Source organism: Ursus maritimus, unplaced genomic scaffold (assembly GCF_017311325.1).
Source record: "Ursus maritimus isolate PB19 unplaced genomic scaffold, ASM1731132v1 scaffold_5, whole genome shotgun sequence".
Lineage (NCBI taxonomy): Eukaryota > Metazoa > Chordata > Mammalia > Carnivora > Ursidae > Ursus > Ursus maritimus.
The window spans coordinates 60,570,000-60,587,450 of NW_024426663.1; the positions used below are offsets into that span (position 1 = coordinate 60,570,000).

The 17,451-nt window shown below is 42.7% G+C and overlaps 1 protein-coding gene across 8 annotated transcripts in view; it reads left to right on the forward strand.

Moving 5' to 3' along the window:
- Window positions 1-7,288, forward strand: part of P4HA2 (prolyl 4-hydroxylase subunit alpha 2) — a 37,319-nt gene extending 30,031 nt beyond the window's left edge. For 3 of the 8 annotated variants that reach the window (XM_040622487.1, XM_040622488.1, XM_008691641.2), the window contains 5 exons: window positions 2,119-2,172; window positions 2,705-2,770; window positions 4,525-4,593; window positions 4,942-5,038; window positions 6,811-7,288. In XM_040622487.1, coding sequence (XP_040478421.1) covers window positions 2,119-2,172; window positions 2,705-2,770; window positions 4,525-4,593; window positions 4,942-5,038; window positions 6,811-6,881 — 357 coding nt within the window. In that variant the 3' untranslated portion in view covers window positions 6,882-7,288. Of the gene's footprint in view, window positions 1-2,118; window positions 2,173-2,595; window positions 2,656-2,704; window positions 2,771-4,524; window positions 4,594-4,941; window positions 5,039-6,810 lie in introns of those variants that run through there. The other 5 variants (XM_008691645.2, XM_008691642.2, XM_040622489.1 and 2 more) reach the window with 5 other exon arrangements.
- The last annotated feature ends 10,163 nt before the right edge of the window (window positions 7,289-17,451 follow it).

Genomic DNA, 17,451 nt, shown 5'->3' on the forward strand with positions numbered 1-17,451 from the left:
TTTTTTTTTTATGGCTAATATTCCATTGTATATATGTACCACATCTTCTTTATCCATTCATCTGTTGATGGACATCTGGGCTCTTTCCATAGTTTGGCTATTGTGGGCATTGATTCTATAAACAGAGGGGTGCAGATACCCCTTCAGATCACTACATTTGTATTTTGGGGGTACATTCCTAGTAGTGCCATTGCTGGATCCTAGGGTAGCTCTATTTTCAACTTTTTGAGGAACCTCCGTACTGTTTTCCAGAGTGGCTGCAGCAGCTTGCATTCCCACCAGCAGTGTAAGAAGGTTCCCCTTTCTCTGCATCCTCGCCAACATCTGTCATTTCCTGACTTGTTAATTTTAGCCAAGGAATCAGTTTTGATGTACAGTGCTTGTTATTAAAGTTGTGAGTCTGGGCCTGGAGTTTGCTCAGATGGTGAATCTGACTGCAAATCCAGAAGCTCTCATGATACTTGCACTCTTTGGGGACAGTGTTAAATAGTGCAGACACAATAGGATCAGCACATGATCAAATGTGATTCCCAAAACTGTTAAAATATGAGCCAGCTATAGTGATGTGGCTTCTTTCACTCCATGATATATGAAAATTTAAGTATCCCATCCCACAAAAGGGAGTATTGGAAAGTACAGTCATTCTCTGCAGTTCCAGCAGCAAGTGGTGATGGAATTTTGCAGAGTGCATTGGCATGCTAATCCCAGTCATGTTTAAAATTTTCTTTCAAGTTCTCAACACGTGGACCCAAAGAAAACGTTTGTAATATCACTTTATCAACTGCTGTAGCACTTCCCTTCTTAGATGCACCTCCAGCCGTAGGGCCACCTGCTGAACCTGGCCTCCTCGCCCTGTTGACAGGATTTCCAGGTATTCTGGTGCAGGCATCTTGGAGGCGGAAGCAGCCTATGATAGCATATTTTCATCCACTGATTCTTCATATCAAAATTTTTAATTTTGTGGACACTGAAAACCATGCTGTGCAAATTCTGCACTACATCACATTTGATATATATTGCTTTCTTTTCCAATAAGAGGATTTCCTTTCTTGTAAAGTACTGGCGGGGCCCCCCCCCCCCCCCGCTTCTCTCTCCCTCATGTCTGTAGGTCTCCATTATGGCCAGTTTTGCAGAATCTCACATCTGACTGTTGGAATAGCCAAAAAGGATATGCAAAAAATCAGTTTCCTGAAGACCAATAGCTGAGCCCCAGAGGTTTTTAGGGTTTCAGTACGATATAGTAGGCAAATGTTCCCAGATGGACATTGGTGGTACCACTTGATCTGTCAGCTTCCATATCAGATTCTGTACTTGGTCTTGAACTCTGTCTCTCATTCTGTCCACTGCGGGGCTAGAATAACTGTTTGTGACTGAAGACTTACATTGTGCTGACAAACTGTTCAGTCAGGCACTTACAGCTTGTAATCCAGTTAATGACGTCTGGTAGTTGCTGAAGCTAAGATGGCTCAGGTCCTACTCCAGGTCCAGGCTCCCACTGGGGACGCTGAGGTGCCCGGGGCCTGCTGTTTCACTTGGATGCAGAAACACTCCGTGCAGTGAACCACTGCGAGAAGGATTGGGATATGTTCTCCCTCCTCCCTTTGACCAGGAACAGCAACCAGGGCGCAGTGACCTGGGGCAGGAGCAGTGTCAGGTCTTCAGGAGCTCCCAAACTAGCATAAAAACAAAGTTCCTGTCTTGAGTTTCTTGTTGCATTTACTCTGGATTACCTTCCTGTTATCTTGCAAACAAATAGGGCCCCGGCCAGGGCCTATCTCAAGGAAAGCTCTCTCTTCTGCCATCTGAGTGTCCCTGAAGGGCTGAAGCTTCTCCACAGTGGCTGTCTGCAGGTTGCTCATTTTGCTGTGTTTGGGAAACCCTTTTATGCTGTGGCCTTACTCTTGGGCACAGCCATAGATCTATCTGAAGCATTTGGTCTGCCAGTGCTGGCGGGGCATAATTACCATCCACCTTCGAGAGGATGCCCTCTGGGAGTTCTGGTTATTAAGGGATGCAGGTTGTTTTGGTTGTTGGGGGGAGACAGTATCCCTGGGGAGATGGGCTGCTTCAGGACTGTTCATGCTGCTGACAAGGTCCAATGCTGTTCTTTCCCACCAGGTTGCTAATTATGGAATGGGAGGACAATACGAGCCACATTTTGACTTCTCTAGGGTAAGGCCCAAACCATGGGTGTTTCCAGAGGGCCCTATTCCAGCTGATTTGAGAAAGCTGGAGATTCTCGGAGCATTTCAGCCTCTATATCAGCTTCTGCCCCCCATGCCTTACCAGGACCAACTCTTTGTTCCTGGAAAAGTCCAACTCAGGAAGCATGGGGCCTGTGGAGCCCCGTGCAGCCTGGCTGTTTCCCCATGCCATGACTGTAAAGCATCGGACCTGACTAGGTCTTTGTGAAAGGTGTTCCCATCCCCCTTCCCTTGTGCCCTGGCCAGGGTTTCCTTTATAGCCGTGGTCCATGGTCCATGCTGATGTACGGAACACATGCTTAGTGTCCTCCCTTGACCCTTTTGGCCCCAGTCCTGTGAGTGGGGGGTGGAATCATCTGCAAACTTGGGTGAAAGTTGTTGTTTGTTGCAGCGACCTTTTGACAGCGGCCTCAAAACGGAGGGAAATAGGTTAGCGACGTTTCTTAACTATGTAAGTATTGGGGCCAGGTCCACCTGTTCATTCTCACTTAATTTTATAGAAAAATGAGCAAGATGCTTTCAAGCGTTTAGGGACGGGGAATCGTGTGGCCACGTTCTTAAACTACGTGAGTATGATGCATGCAGCAAATGGGCCTTCGGGGAACCTGGGTCCAGAGTGCTATCTTATATCCACTCCTGTCAGGGCCGATACTACCAGCTGTTGCTCAGTGGCTGGGCCCTTCTGGCCCTCAGCACTGTTTTTGGCTGGGGTAGAGAGTTGGCCTTTCTTCCCATCTATGTGCTCACCCACACCCCTGACGTTCACATCCCTGGCTCCTTTTGATGGGCCCAGCGTTAGTCAGGACTTTTGGGGTGAGTGCTCTGGAGAGTTCCCTCCTTGGCAGCAGAGTAAGGAGGCTGCCATAAAGTGCTCTTAAATGAAAGCTGCCTTTGTCTCCCCAGAGCTCAGTGGCCTGCCTCCCATCTGCTGCCTGTGCTCTAGCCACAGGCCTTTGGGTTTACCTCTCACACGAGGAGGAGTTTGCTTTCCCCTCTGCTTAGAGAGCCTGCTTTACAGAGGCATACCAACTGTCAAGTAACTTAGAGACAGAAGCTCATGGCCATCTTCTCCTTTGGTGCCTCATTTAAGTTTGTGTGGTTATTATGTTCTGGGGCTGGCCATGAACATGCTGGTAAGCAGGACACGTGGAGTCTCTTATGGGGGTTACGGTCTAATATGAAGGACTTGCCTTAACCATAGGAGAGGTCATTTATTCAGTTACCATGGTGACAGGTGCCTTGAAAAAGTGGCTCAGGGTTGAGGTTCAGAGAAGGTCTCCCTGGGGAGTAATGTGTCAGTGGAGACTTAAAGGTTGAGTGGAAATTAGTTGGTGGAACATGCTTTCTGGAAGAGGGGAGAATGTGTGGAGACCTGGAAGAGGGAAGGAGCTGGGGATGTTGGACAAAGGGAAGAAGACTGGTGTGACTCAGAGGCAGCGCTTGAGGTGAGAGCGGCTGGAGAGAGAACAGCTGCTGAGACGGACAGGGCCTTTTGGTTCTAGAAAAGAGCCTGGATTTGATCCCCAGGGCTGTGGGAAGCCATCAAAGGTTTTCATCTTATTCGTTTACCATATGTCTGTTGAGTGCTCTTTAGTCTGTCTGGCATGTATCCTGTGGAAATATTTTTAAAACTCCACGTTTTATTACATTATAGACAAAAATCTTGAAGTAAGACAGCCAGATGAGAGAGAAGTGGTGCCTTGGGCATGAGTTGAGGCACGCTTTGCGGGCATAAGTGTAGCCTCCCTACGTGGAGCTTGTGTCCCATTTAGTTGGAGGCCTCCCTGGGAGAAAGCAGGGCCTGTGGAACCACACCCTGTCTGCTCACCCAGCTGGCCCTGGGGAGGGCTGCTGTTCTGGGAAGGTGACGGTGGTACTAGAACCAGAGAAATAGAGCCTACAGTGGGGGCCACAGATGGTGTTGGGAGCAGCAAGGAGCTTCAGGTTAGGGCAGCTCACAGGGCACAGTGCCTTTGGTGTGGCCCAGGCTGGATGGTGATGCAAGAGCAGGGGGTTAGTCAGGCATTTTCCACATATAGACTCAGATTGTTCCCATCTGAGGACAGCCAGGATTTGGGTCTCCTGCAGGGCTGCCGCTCTAAGTGCCCCAGGCATGGGACTATCCCAATGAACCACATAGATTAAGCCGGGTTTAGGGAGGGGTAGTGCATGGGTTGAGCTTTTCTTGGCGGAAGGGCTGACTGTGCAGCAGCACCAGTCCTGCTCAGAGAAAGGTAATCTGCTTACTTGTGTCCTTTGTGGCTCAGTTGCTTTGAGAGCTTTGAGTACAAGGGCCAAGCTCTATGCTTTGTATTCTCAGATGAGTGATGTAGAAGCTGGTGGTGCCACTGTTTTTCCTGATCTGGGGGCTGCGATTTGGCCTAAGAAGGTAAGTTCTAGTTTTTGTGGGTCACAGGTTGAAGCTCCCAGTTCCTATTCCCTGGCCTGGTTGACCCTTACTGTGAGAGGCCTTAGCCCCTTCCTGCCTGAACTCTGACGTTGTGGCCTCGGCTTCCATCTGGGGAGATGGGCTGGGAAGGAAGTCCATTTGGGGGAAGGTGGGTTATTAAACATCTGCCTCACCGTGAAGGGTGCATACTTCTGTATTTCTGGAATCCCAGAGCCCTGTCCCTTGGTACACAGGAAAGTGAGGGTGTTTCTGCTCAGGGAGATGTTGAGGGTCAGGTCCTCGAGCCCTGTATCAGAGTGTTTCTGACGGGCTCTCTCTTTTTCCTAGGGCACAGCTGTGTTCTGGTACAACCTCCTGCGCAGCGGGGAAGGTGACTACCGTACGAGACATGCTGCCTGTCCCGTGCTTGTGGGCTGCAAGTGGGGTAAGTGGCTTGGTGGTCTCAGCCTGGGCTCTTGGGGTCAGCCTGAGACTCTGAGTGGGGAGATTCCTGCTGCCCTCTTTTCACAGTGCCAAGACTGTCTTCCTTTTTGAGTTTTTCCTTTTCCCCCTGCTAACTGGTTGTCTTATCCAGCCATGTAGCTGTCCACAAAGCTGATCACGTGCCAGGACAGCTGGCTGGGAACATGTTCAGAGATGCCCACAGAGCTGAGGAAGCTCCAAGCAAGAATAGGTACACAACCATTGTAGGTCCAGGATGGTTCCCAGAGGAGTGGACTCTGGCAGGGGTTCTGAGGGAGCAGTGGGAGAGAACTAGAATCGGAATGGGTAAGGGGTGACCCAGGCAATCAAGGCTTACATGGAACAAGGCCCACACTAAAACTGGCATCATGGGTGTGGAGACCGGCTGCCTTTGTCACTTGCATAAGGGGAGGCCTGTAGCAAAGGGGCCAGGAGATGAGGCTCGAGGCTGGGAGCAAATTGCAGAGGCTGAAGCTGAAGCTTTGAGCTTTGTTCTGCAAGCAGCTGTGGTGAACCAGGGAGAGGCTTGGGCCAGGACAATGGGAAGTGATTGCAAACAGAGGAGTTTATACCCTCCTGGAGAGTTTTGGGGATAATAGTGGTAGGTTTACAGAAAATTAAGCAATTAGAAACTAAAGCAATTGCTGACTTCAGGGAAAAGAAAAAGTTGTGTGAGAAATGTCAGCATACAGTACTGGGTGGCTCAGGCATGAGCAACATTTACGTGACATGATAATGTAAGCACTGAAAATTAATTTAATTAAAATTTGTGATTTAATGCTATTGGGAAGATAGGTCGTAAGTATGTGCTTTAGGGATAGTATAAAAGAATTCCAAAATTGAAAGTCAAGAGATAGCAGTATAAGCATGTTATTTAGAAATATGTGGTTGAATATCAGAAGAAACAACTAAAGGAGTTGTGTGTCTTCTAGAAGTGGGGTTTGGCAGTGGAAGGGATGGGTAGGAGATTGCTGTTTATCTTTATAAGCTTTGTAGACAATTTAATTTTTTTCAACTAAGTTGTACATTTGTATTTTAAAAGCTTTATGGCTTCCGTAGTGCATTAGGATAAATTTGTTCTATCATTCTAAGAGTCTATGTTAAGGAATGAACGTGTGGTTCATGTGGATCTGGGGCACAGCATTAGGTGACACAGTGCTAGCACCGGCACTGCTACTCTGCTACCCCTGGCACACAGACTGGGTCAGCTGGCCCACAGGTCTTGAGGTTGACGTCTAGGTCCTCCCCGGTCCTGACAGGCTTCCTCGTCCTTAGCTTCTATATCTCATTTCTTTCCCAGTAATATCGAGCTGCTTGGGGTCCTTGATACACACCAGGATGGTTCATGCCTTGATGTCTTTCTCATCCTGTTCCCACTTCCTGGATGATTCCCCTTGATAAGGGAATCATCTGGTATATCCATCTTCTTCCCTGGATAACTCCTGTTCAGCTTCGTGTCCCAGCCTGGAGTCTCCTCTTCCCTTGGACATGGTTAGATGCCCTTTGGTTCAGTTTCCATGGCAATATACACATACTATCTTTTATCACCTTTGAACAGTTATCTATTTATATATAGGTCTTCCTTACAAGCTCATGAGCAACTTGAAATATGAGACCATATCTTACTCATGTTTGAGTCCCAAGGCCCATTGCAGGATTCATCATGAAGGAGTCACTCATTTCGGCTGCTGAACTAACCAACAGGATTGTAACATACTTTCTTTCTATTCACAGTCTCCAATAAGTGGTTCCATGAACGAGGACAGGAATTCTTGAGGCCATGTGGATCAACAGAAGTTGACTGACTTCCTTTTCTGCCCCTCCCCTTCCTGGCCCTACAGCCCATGTCGTCTTCAAGTTCAACATGACAGACACCTTTGTATGTTCCAGGCCCTGTCACTTGGGTCTTGGTTGGAGTGAATGTTTGTCTGGAGCAAAGGGAGAGCCGACTGGGGAGGGTCCTGGGTGACCTGGGTCCCGACCTCTCTGGCCAGCTTGTGCCACCTCTGGCCACAAAGGTTGGGTCAGGGTGGCTGCAGCAGAGTCAGGCTGTCTAGCACCTAGCAAGGTGCCTTTGTACCTCAGATGTTTTAGGTGTGAGGTGTTTCAGTGAACCAAAGTTCTGATACCTTGTTTACATGTTTGTTTTTATGGCATTTCTATCATTGTGGCTTTAACCAAAAAATAAAGTGTCCCTGCCGGAAGCCTTAAAGAGCCTTAATCGGAGTGTTCTTTGAGATGGGGGAGCTTATACCAAGTTCACTATTTCTTTCCTATGCATTTCCTCTGTGCAGGCAGAATCTGGGTAGTGAATACTTGATTGGCAAAACCTTGACCTTGGGTTCTAGATCTGGTTTCAACACTTATATTTCCAAGCTTCGGTATCCTTTCTGGAAAGTGAGGGAAGCAGTCTCTCCTTGCCCTCTAGAGAGCGTAGTGATCATGTATGTTCATGACTATTTTGCTGTTACAGTTTGAAATATTTTTTTTGAAATTTCTTATTTAAAAATTTTGAGATACACACACAGAATTGTGAAACATATACAATTTAAAGAATGTGAGGGTGAACATGAGCACCCATGTGACCACCACCCAGGTTAGAGAAGGGATCATTTTCAATATTGCACCTCAGGAGCCCCTCGTGACCCTCTTCTGGATCACATCTCCTGTCCTGCTTCCAATACCTTGGTGGTAACCATTGTCTAGTGGTTTGTGGTAGTTATTCCTTTGTGTTTGTGATTTTACTACCTGTGTCTACATCCCTAAATTTGTTTTCCCCAATTTTGAATGTTTTGTAAATGGAATCATGTATTTTTATGGGTTTTGGGCTTCTTTTGTTTGACATTTCTTTTTTGAGATTCATTCATGTTGTTGTGTAGCTCTAGTTTGTTTTAATTTGTAGAGCTGCCTCAGTTTTGTTAATGTATATTGTAGGACAATACATAATATAGCCAAGGTATTGTTAATAGATATTTCAGTTGGTTTCAATCTTTGTATATTATAAAAACTACCATTTGCATTTTTATACATGATTCCTGGTACTCATAAACACACTTCTATGGAATATATATCTAGCAGTGGAAATGTGGAATTTTAGTAGTCAATCTTCAACTTTAACATATAATGTATTCCAGAGTGGTTATCCATATTCTCATCAGGAGTGAGTGAGAGTTCTTATCCCAGCCTTCTCCAGTATCTGGTATTGTCATATTCCTGCATTTTAGCTACCTTGTTACATGCATAGTATTATCTATTTTAGCATCATTATTGATGACATTGAATACCTTTTTATTAGTCCTTAGGTTTCTTCTTTTTTCAGGTCTTTTTCTTACTGATTGACTGGAATTTTTAGCATATTATACACGGAAGCTCTTTGGTTATAGGTTTTGCAGGTATCTTCCTTTTTCTAGTTTGTCTTTTCAGTCTTAGTTTTGTTTTCTGATGAACAGAAGTTCTTAATTTTTATGTCTGATTTATCAAGCTTTCCCTTTTTGATTTATGCTTTTTATATCTTAAGAAATTATTCTATTCTCCAAAATGATGATGGTATTTCCTATATTCTTTTCCAAAAGCATTATAGTCCTTTCTTTTCCACTTACGTCTTTCATATACCTGGGTCTTATTTTTGTTGGTGCAAGGGTCTACTTAAGAAAATTCTTCTTGCATATTTTGTTAGGATAGAATAGGCTTATGCTACAGTAATAATAAAATCTCTAAATCTCAGTGGCTTTTAATATATAAAATGATCTCTCTTCTAAAAAAAAAATCCCTGGGTTTGGGTTCCTGCTATTTATCTAATGCCATGTAATCTTCTAGTACCCTCTTGGCAGATCCTAACAGGATGTCAGCTGGTAAGGGAATATGGAAAACACAATTTACAAAGTTGCAACTCCAGTATAACAGCAAGAGTACAGAAAGATTGACTTGAGCTGAGAAAGATTGAGAAAAATTGAGCGGAGAAACAACAGAAAAATTTTTGGCATGCTAGGTGGGTCTCCCCCACCCCTGCCGTTTGACAGGCTTCTCAAAGGTATATATCTTTAATTAGTTTTGGAAAACTATTAAGGCATTTTCTCTTTTAATATTTTCTATGTTCCTTCTGGAACTCTGATTAAACTCTAATTTTTTTTTTAAGATTTTATTTATTTATGTGACAGAGAGACAGCCAGCAAGAGAGGGAACACAGCAGGGGGAGTGGGAGAGGAAGAAGCAGGCTCCCAAAGGAGGAGCCCGATGTGGGACTCAATCCCGAAACGCCAGGATCACGCCCTGAGCCGAAGGCAGACGCTTTAACGACTGCGCTACCCAGGCGCCCCAATATCATACTATTCTTAGCTCTTAACCTGCTTTCATATTTTTTTATAACTATGCTGTATTTTGGGGTAATTTTTATAATTATCTTCTAGTTTATTCTCTTTTCTATTAAATTCATCTACATGTTTCTCTTCAACCAACTTAAAAGATGTAATTCCATTATTTCCAGGCTTACGCCATTTTGGTTGAAAACTCAGCTATTTTTTTTTTTTTTTTTTTTTTGCTCCTTTGAAAGTAATTTCCCCCCCATCCCCTCCCTGATGTCTGGTTTTTAAGATTTTTCTTATGGTTTTCAGTGGTTTTACTATGATGTGCCTAGTGTGGGTTTCTTTTTGTTATTTTCTGGCTTGGGGTGTACAGAGTTTTTTGAATTTGTGAGTTGTCTTTCATCAGTTTTGGAAGTTTTTCAGACATTATTCAAATACTGTTGCTGTCTCATTTTTTTGTGTCTGTTGTGAGACTCCAATAATCTGGATGTTAGAACTTTTCACTGTTTCAGTTTTAATACTCTTCTCTTTGTTTCCCATCCTTTTTTCCCCACTTGTGTTGCAGACTAAATATTTTCTATTCATCTGTCTTCCAGTTAATTTATCACTTCTGCTAATCCCATCTATTGAGTTCTTAATTTCAGTTCTTATATTTTTCAATTCTAGAATATCTATCCATTCAATTATTTTTAATACATTCTAATTCTCCAGGGAACTAATCTTTTGTGTTTCCTCCATGTTTTTCTTCAACTAACAAATCAGTTATTTAAAAGTTCTTATCTGGGCGCTTCGGTGACTCAGTAAGTTAAGTGTCTGCCTTAGGCTCAGGCCATGATCCTGGGGTCCTGGTATCGAGTCCCACATCAGGCTCCCTGCTCAGTGGGGAGTCTGCTTCTCCCACTGCCCTTCCACCCCTTGCTCATGATCTCTCTTTCTCTCTCTCTCAAATAAAATCTTTAAAAAAATAATTAAAATTTCTTGTCTGATAACTCCATGATAAAAATTTTCTGTGGATCTTTTTTTCCCCTCTTGGTTGCTGATCATTTAGTCCATTCTGTTGGTATTGCTGGTAACTTTTGAATGGATGCACAACATTGTATATGACAAATTATAGAGGCTCTGGATGGTGACAATGTCCTATACGATGGGTTCATCCTTTTCCTTTACTAGGCAGAGTGGGGATTGACCAACTTAATCTAATCAGAGTCTGAGCCAACTTAATTAAGGCTGGGTTTCAGTTTTCTTGACTCTACCTCTAGGTTTTCTTCATTTTCCCCTCTTAGAGAATTAGTCCTCTAGGGGTTTTCCAGTTGAGAGTCCAGAGTGCTCACTGGATCTGTCCCTCTGGCAGTTGTGCAACTCTAATCTTTGTATCCTTAGTATCTAGGTACTGCCCCCAAAACTCATTTTTCTTTTTAGGTTTTTCTGCTTTTTAACTTTACATTCTGCATAGCTTCAGAATTCAGAAAATGTCTGAATAGGTAAACAGGCTGAGTGGTTGACTAAGCTCTCCACCCTTCCCTTCTATTCAATATTCAACAAATTAGTCTAATTTTTGCTGTTTAATACCCCTCGAGACTGCCAAGAGGCCTGATGGTTTCTCTGCCTCTTAGCAACTGCCCATTGCTTGGGTCCTTTATCTGCATTCTCAGTTTTTACACCATGCCTATAATCAGTACATGATTTAGGATAAAAGAGGCTAGGAACTTTTGGCTCACCAACTTGAGAATCATTCTTCCCTGGGATCTTGATGTTCAAGTCCTTTTTGTTTCAGCAGTCCGTTGATGCCTTAAAACAGATTTTGAAGAGATTTTATGCAGCTTTCATGGTTCTGACATCATTCTACCAGAAGCTACTCCATCTTAGCTGGGAGTGGACATCTCTTGTTCTTTTGAGTTTAAAATTCATTTCGTGAGAAATAAAACACAGATATAGAAAAGCTTATCTTTGATATCTTCCTTTGTTATATGGCCTAAGAAGATGTTCCACGTTAATTTTTTGAACATTTCCTGCGTTAAGCAAGAAATTAACCATTAAAGAATCTGTTATGTCTTGTTGCTTACCTGCCAATCATTGTGGTCCTGAAACAAAGGACAACATTAGACACAGGAAACTATTTTCAGTAGTCTTTAGTAACTTACTTAGCATTGACATGTTCAATATGACACTAAAGAGTTGAGCATTTCAGTAGAAATTTGGGAGTTTGCTAGGCAAACTAACAAGCTGGAGAACAGAAATGTTAGGCAACATACCTGAGGTCACATGAGATTTCAGTGCTAGTTAGTGAAAAGCCTGAGAATCAAACCCTGATCTGGTAGCTGCTCAAAGTCTTAGCTCAAAATAATTTTTATTTGGGGGGCACCTGGATGGCACAGTTGGCTGAGCGTCCAACTCTTGGTTTCAGCTCAGGTTGTGATCCAGGGTCGTGAGACTGAGCCCTATGTTGGGCTCTGCACTCAGTGCAGAGTGTGGTTAGGACTCCCTCTGCCCCTTCCCATGCACACTCTCTCTCAAATAAATCTTTGAAAATTTTTTTGTATTTTCATCCATGCAACAGTTATGAAAGATCTGATATGGAAGCAAAGATAAAATATTGCTTTACCTTTAAATAATTTGGAGTAATGTAAAAGATTCTTAAATAGATGTGTGAAATAGAAGTCTGATAACAGAGAACAAAGCGCTTGAGTAACAGGAGAGTATCTAATTTAACGAGGAAGTTGGCACTACAGTAGGCAACATTAGATGTGGGGCTTGAAGCATATGTAATAATTTGCTTTCTCTGCTATTCCAATTAAAAATACATGCACATGGCTTTGAAATTAAGGAACAAAACCTAACCATGAATAATTTTCCCCCACCCTATTGCTCTCCTCCCCCATCCTTCCTAGAGGAACCTCTTTCCCTTGTCTGTTTTCATTTTTTTGGCTGTAAAGCATATGCTTACAAAGGGCTATCTCTTGATTTTAACACTTTGGAAATTTGAGAGATGGTCATCTAGCTATACTCATTATCCTTCATTACATCTCACCCTCCCTTTGCTACTTTTTGATAGTTCTATTATTTATAGTCCTCTCTGGTTGCCTAGTAACGTAAACCTCCTTTTTGTTCTGTAGGCCCAAGGCTGTATGTATGACAGTCAAATATGTGAGATGAAGATCCAGACTACTGTTTGACCAAACAACTGGTCACAACAGTCTAGGCAAGTTGACATAAAATTCACCATTACATGCCCTTTTACTTCACAACTTGTCAGTTATACTTTAGACATCGTTCTAGTTTCCAGGGTAAGTAGATTAGTACTAAAAGTTGAAAAACCAATTACTATGTTTCCTTATGTAGCTATCATAAAAAGGAATTTGTGCCATATTTGTCTAATAAAATACAAAACAAATTTACAACTTGTATGTTTGCTAGGGCTGTCATATTAAAATACCACAGACAAAGTGGATTAAACAACAGACATTTATTTTCTCACAGTTCTGAAGCTAGAAGTCCAACATCAGGGTGTGGGGAAGTTTGGTTATTTTTGAGGTCTCTCTCTGGCTTGCAGATGGTCACACACTTACTTTGTCCTTACTCTGAACACCCCTTGGTCTGTGTGTGGTGTATGGGTTCAACTCCTCTTGAAAGGATACCAGTCATATTAATTAGAGCCCACCGATAATGACCTTATTTTACCTTAATTACCTCTTTAAGGCCTTAGGTCCAAATGCAGTCACACTGCATTCCAAGGTAATGGGGGTTAGAACTTCAACATATGAATTTTAGGGGGAACATACAATGCTATTTGGAAACTGTGTCAGATCTGAAACACTACTGGGAATAAAAGAAGTAACATACTTTTCCTTATTCTTTGTATACCAGATGTAGCCCATCTTGAACAAATGTGTCAAATGATTAAGTATGTTTGCATTAAGAATGTCTTAACAATAGATGAAAGTTTTACTGATTTTATTGAAGAGATAAAAGGATATGGGCTAGCTAATAAAATTCTTAAATTGGAAAAAGTATTGACAGAAAATCTCGGAGGTCAGGATCATGATAACGGAACAAATACAGCAGGGTATACAAACCATTATTTTCCCCCAAAATGATTATGCCAAATTTGTGCCTTGTTCAGCTCATAATCCAATGTGCAAAAACCCTGCTTTCAAGGAATTCAAATATAACCCTTTTTTAGTATTGGACAAAGGATATTTATGTACTTTGTGAATTCAGTGAGCAGGTAGGATATTAAGCCTGCTCTAAAACTACACTAAAACACACATATGAGTCCTAAGGGGAATCAAGAGCAAATGCAATCAAAGCACTTCACACAAATTAAAGATGTCTGTTAAATATTAAAATAACATCAAATGACAAAATACAATATGCTGAAATAGCAAGCATCTTGGTGCAAAGAGATTACAAATTTTTATGCATCTTATCTGTATGAGATGATATTTTGAACTAAGTAGAAAAAGGTTGTTAAAATAACCCCCATGACTATGCAAGGCACGTTGCCTGCTTAATAGAAGGCCTGTCCCTTTGCTTTTAAGAAATGAGAGCAAGTAACTCTGAAGTATTAATGTAAAACATTAGCAAGAGATATGACTATGTCTTGAAGACTGGAAATGTACAAATCACCGATGAGTGTATCAACTATTATAGGAAATATGTTTACCAAATAGAAATTAAAGAAGATTATAGATGTTCTAGAAATGGAGATGTCTTCAAATACTTTAAATTGGAGAACTTATTTTCTATGGAGACAGGTTATTTTCTACCAAAACATCTGATTTACAAAAAGCAGTCAAAGAGTACCCTGACGATTTAAATCCTATGGAAATTTCATATGAAGAAGTTTAAGGCAGCAAACAATTTTGTAATTTAAAAAACAGCACTGTGTTTGGATCCTGTAAAACAGATTCACAAATTTTTCTTAGTGGAATCCTATCCAAATATATAAGTGGTCTCGGGAAATTTTTTTAAAACTCTACCAGTCACAGTGGTGGCATCCTACAAAGTAAGTCTCCATAAACTAATGTTAATTAAAAATTATTTAGGATTAAAAAATAAAAATGATCTAGGATTGTACTTGGTCAAGAGAAGTAAATCTTGAAAATTTTATTTATGAGCTTCCGTTAAATTCAGGAAAATTAATTTATAGTATTTTTTATTTTTGGTATAAATAAAATATTTAAATTTTAAAATGATGTGAATTTCTATATACCAACTTTTCAGTTTTTCAGTATTTAAACCTATTTTGGGAACATTACCCATTAAGACACACCAACACAAAAACATGTATGTAAGAGGCACATGTTTCTTTTGCCTCAGGCTCCAATAAGGCCTGGCACAGCACTGCTCCTGTTTCCAAACTTGGCGTCTGAAAGACTCTAGCATTATGGTTGCCAGATTTAGCAAATAAAAATACAGGACACCCAGTTAAACTTCAATTTCTGACAAACAGCGAATAATTTCGCATGAGCTATACCAAAAAAATCAGTCGTTGCCTCTCGTAACTTCAAATTTAAGTGGTTATCCTGCACATTATCTGGCAATCCTAAACATAATTATGCTACATGGTTGAGAAAGCTGTCTCCTTCTTGGTTCAATTTTACTGTCCCACCAACAATTCACCGCTCCTGCCGCTGGTTTTGCAGGGGTGGCTCGGGCTCACATGCGGGCAGTGTCCCGCTGAGCGGCCTGTGGGCACCTCGCAACCCTAAGAGGTCTGGCAGACCCTGCGTCTGCATCCATCACCCTTTCTGCTGCCTCTGACCCGGCCACACTCGCTTCCTCAGGACACCTATGCTTGCTGGTCCCACTCCCCTGGAACGTTCTTCTTCTAGGTAGTCACAGAGTTACGGCCCTCATTCCCTTCGGGCTGGTCAAATACCACCTTACCGGAAAGGCCTTACCAGACAGGTGACTGATGACTACTAGGAAGGAACTGGGTCCTCATTCCCCTCCCCCTTACCCTGCTTTGTTTTTCTTTATAGCACTTACCACCGTCCGTTAAATGATAATATTTACTGTGTATTAGCTTATGGTCGGTTCCCGCAACTGGAATAGAAGCTCCTTGAGGGAAGCAGCTCTGTTTTTCCACTTCTCTATCGCCAGAGCCTGAAAAGGCGTTTGCCGCGCTTCAAACTCCTTCTTGCACCTTGCACCCCGGACAGTTATTGAAAGATGCTCTCGCTAGGGAGCTCAGTACCCGGAAGAGAACTAGGGGGAGGTGGCAGGAAGGGGCAGGGCTTGTAGGAGCCTCCGGAAGGGGCGGTGCCAGACGCTTCTGGAAAGCCTTTGGACCTGTGGCGGTGTTCACAGAGGTGAGGGGTTGAAATGGTCTGGGTCGGTGAGCCGTGGGTGACGCTGTACCTGCAGCTGCCCTGCCTTAGGGCTTGTTACCGCTTCTCGCTTCAGGTCTGTCCAGCCGGGACAGCCGCTCAGAACCCGCTTGGTGAGGCTGCGGACTCGTGTGGGCTCTGTTGCTGTGAGGGGCTTCCTCGACAGGTGGAATAGAGAGTGTGCCCTCAGGTGGGATGTACAGGTTCCCAGTGGTGTCTTGGAAATCATTTTCTAGGTTGAGGCTACTTTGTGGAGGTTTGTTTAGCTTTTGTGCAGATTCGTTATTCTTTTGAAGTCGGGAAAAATACATTTTTTTAAATGTATATATGGGGTTTTTTCGTTATTTTTGTTTTAAGATTTTATTTATGTATTTGAGAGAGAGAGCGTGAGCAAGGCAGAGGGAGACAGAGAAGCAGGCTCCCCGCTGAGCAAGGAGCCTGATGTGGGGCTCCATCTGAGGACCCTGGGATCGGGACCTGAGCTGAAAGCAGTTGCTTAACCAACTGAGCCACCCAGGCACCCCGTGTATATGTGTTTTTAAGTATGCTCCATGCCCAGTGTGGGGCCCAGCGTGGGGCTTGAACTCATGACCCCAAGATGAGGACCTGAGCTGAGGTCAAGCGTTGGATGTTCAACTGACTGAGCCACCCAGTCATCCCGAAAATAATTTTTTTTGTAAAGCGTTTGAGGGTTAGGAGAGGTAGGTGGTAGGAAAAGGTCATAGGTATTAGACAAAGCCAAACTTTTGTATTTTAAGGGAACCTTTCAGTGCCTTTCTGAAAATGCTTTTTGCAATGTGGAGCATCAGCAGCCCCCCCCCCCCGAAATTACTGTCTAGATATAACTGTCTTGTCTGAAAAGTCTTTTTTTCCTTACCTCGTGAATTTGCTGAACCTCACTAAAGTAATAACCAAACCCTCCCTTGTACACTATGTTCTCTTGGCTGTCATCTAGTCTATTTTCTTGATTTCACTGGCAAGTTACTTAAAACTATATGCTGTATTTACTGCCCTCTCACTTCCCTGTCTTCATTTTTGACATAGTAAGGCTGTACCAGCTAATTCCTTGAAATTTTCTGGTCAGGTGATAGGGGCCTCCTAGTGGCCAAATTCAGTAGGTATTTCTGACTTTTTTCCTTAACTGAGGCACAGTTAGTGATTCTTGGTTCTCCGTTTTTTCCCAGCCTTCCTTGCTGGTTCTTCTTCATCAGCCCACCTTTCTCCTGTATGTGTAATTCCCTGTTATGTGTTCCATAATCTAATTCCAGTTTCCTTTTCATAATGCTATCCTGTAGGAGGAAGTTTCTTATCCACTCCTGTTACTTTAACAACCGTCTATATGCTTATGAGGTGTTAAAATATTTTTTTTGCGTTCAAATCTTTCTCTTAAGTTCTCTTCTAGACGCTTATATCCAGGTTCCTAGTGGATGTATCTACCTGTTCTTCCCACGTGAAAATAAAGAATGGATGCAAATTATTTAATGAATGATCATAAATAGGACCCGAGGTAAGAAAATATGCACTTACAGTGCCTGTTAACCCTTGGGGTGACAGGCCATCTTGAGAATCTTATGAAAATCAAGGACTTTCTCCCTAAAATGGTGTACAGTAATTTTTGCCTCTAGTTTTGGAGCTTCCCAGACCTGGTGTAGTTCAAGAACACAGATCTGGATTAGGGCTTTCCGAAATAATGATAAAATGCGGAAGAATGTTTTCATAGATACCCATTAGATTTAGAAGCT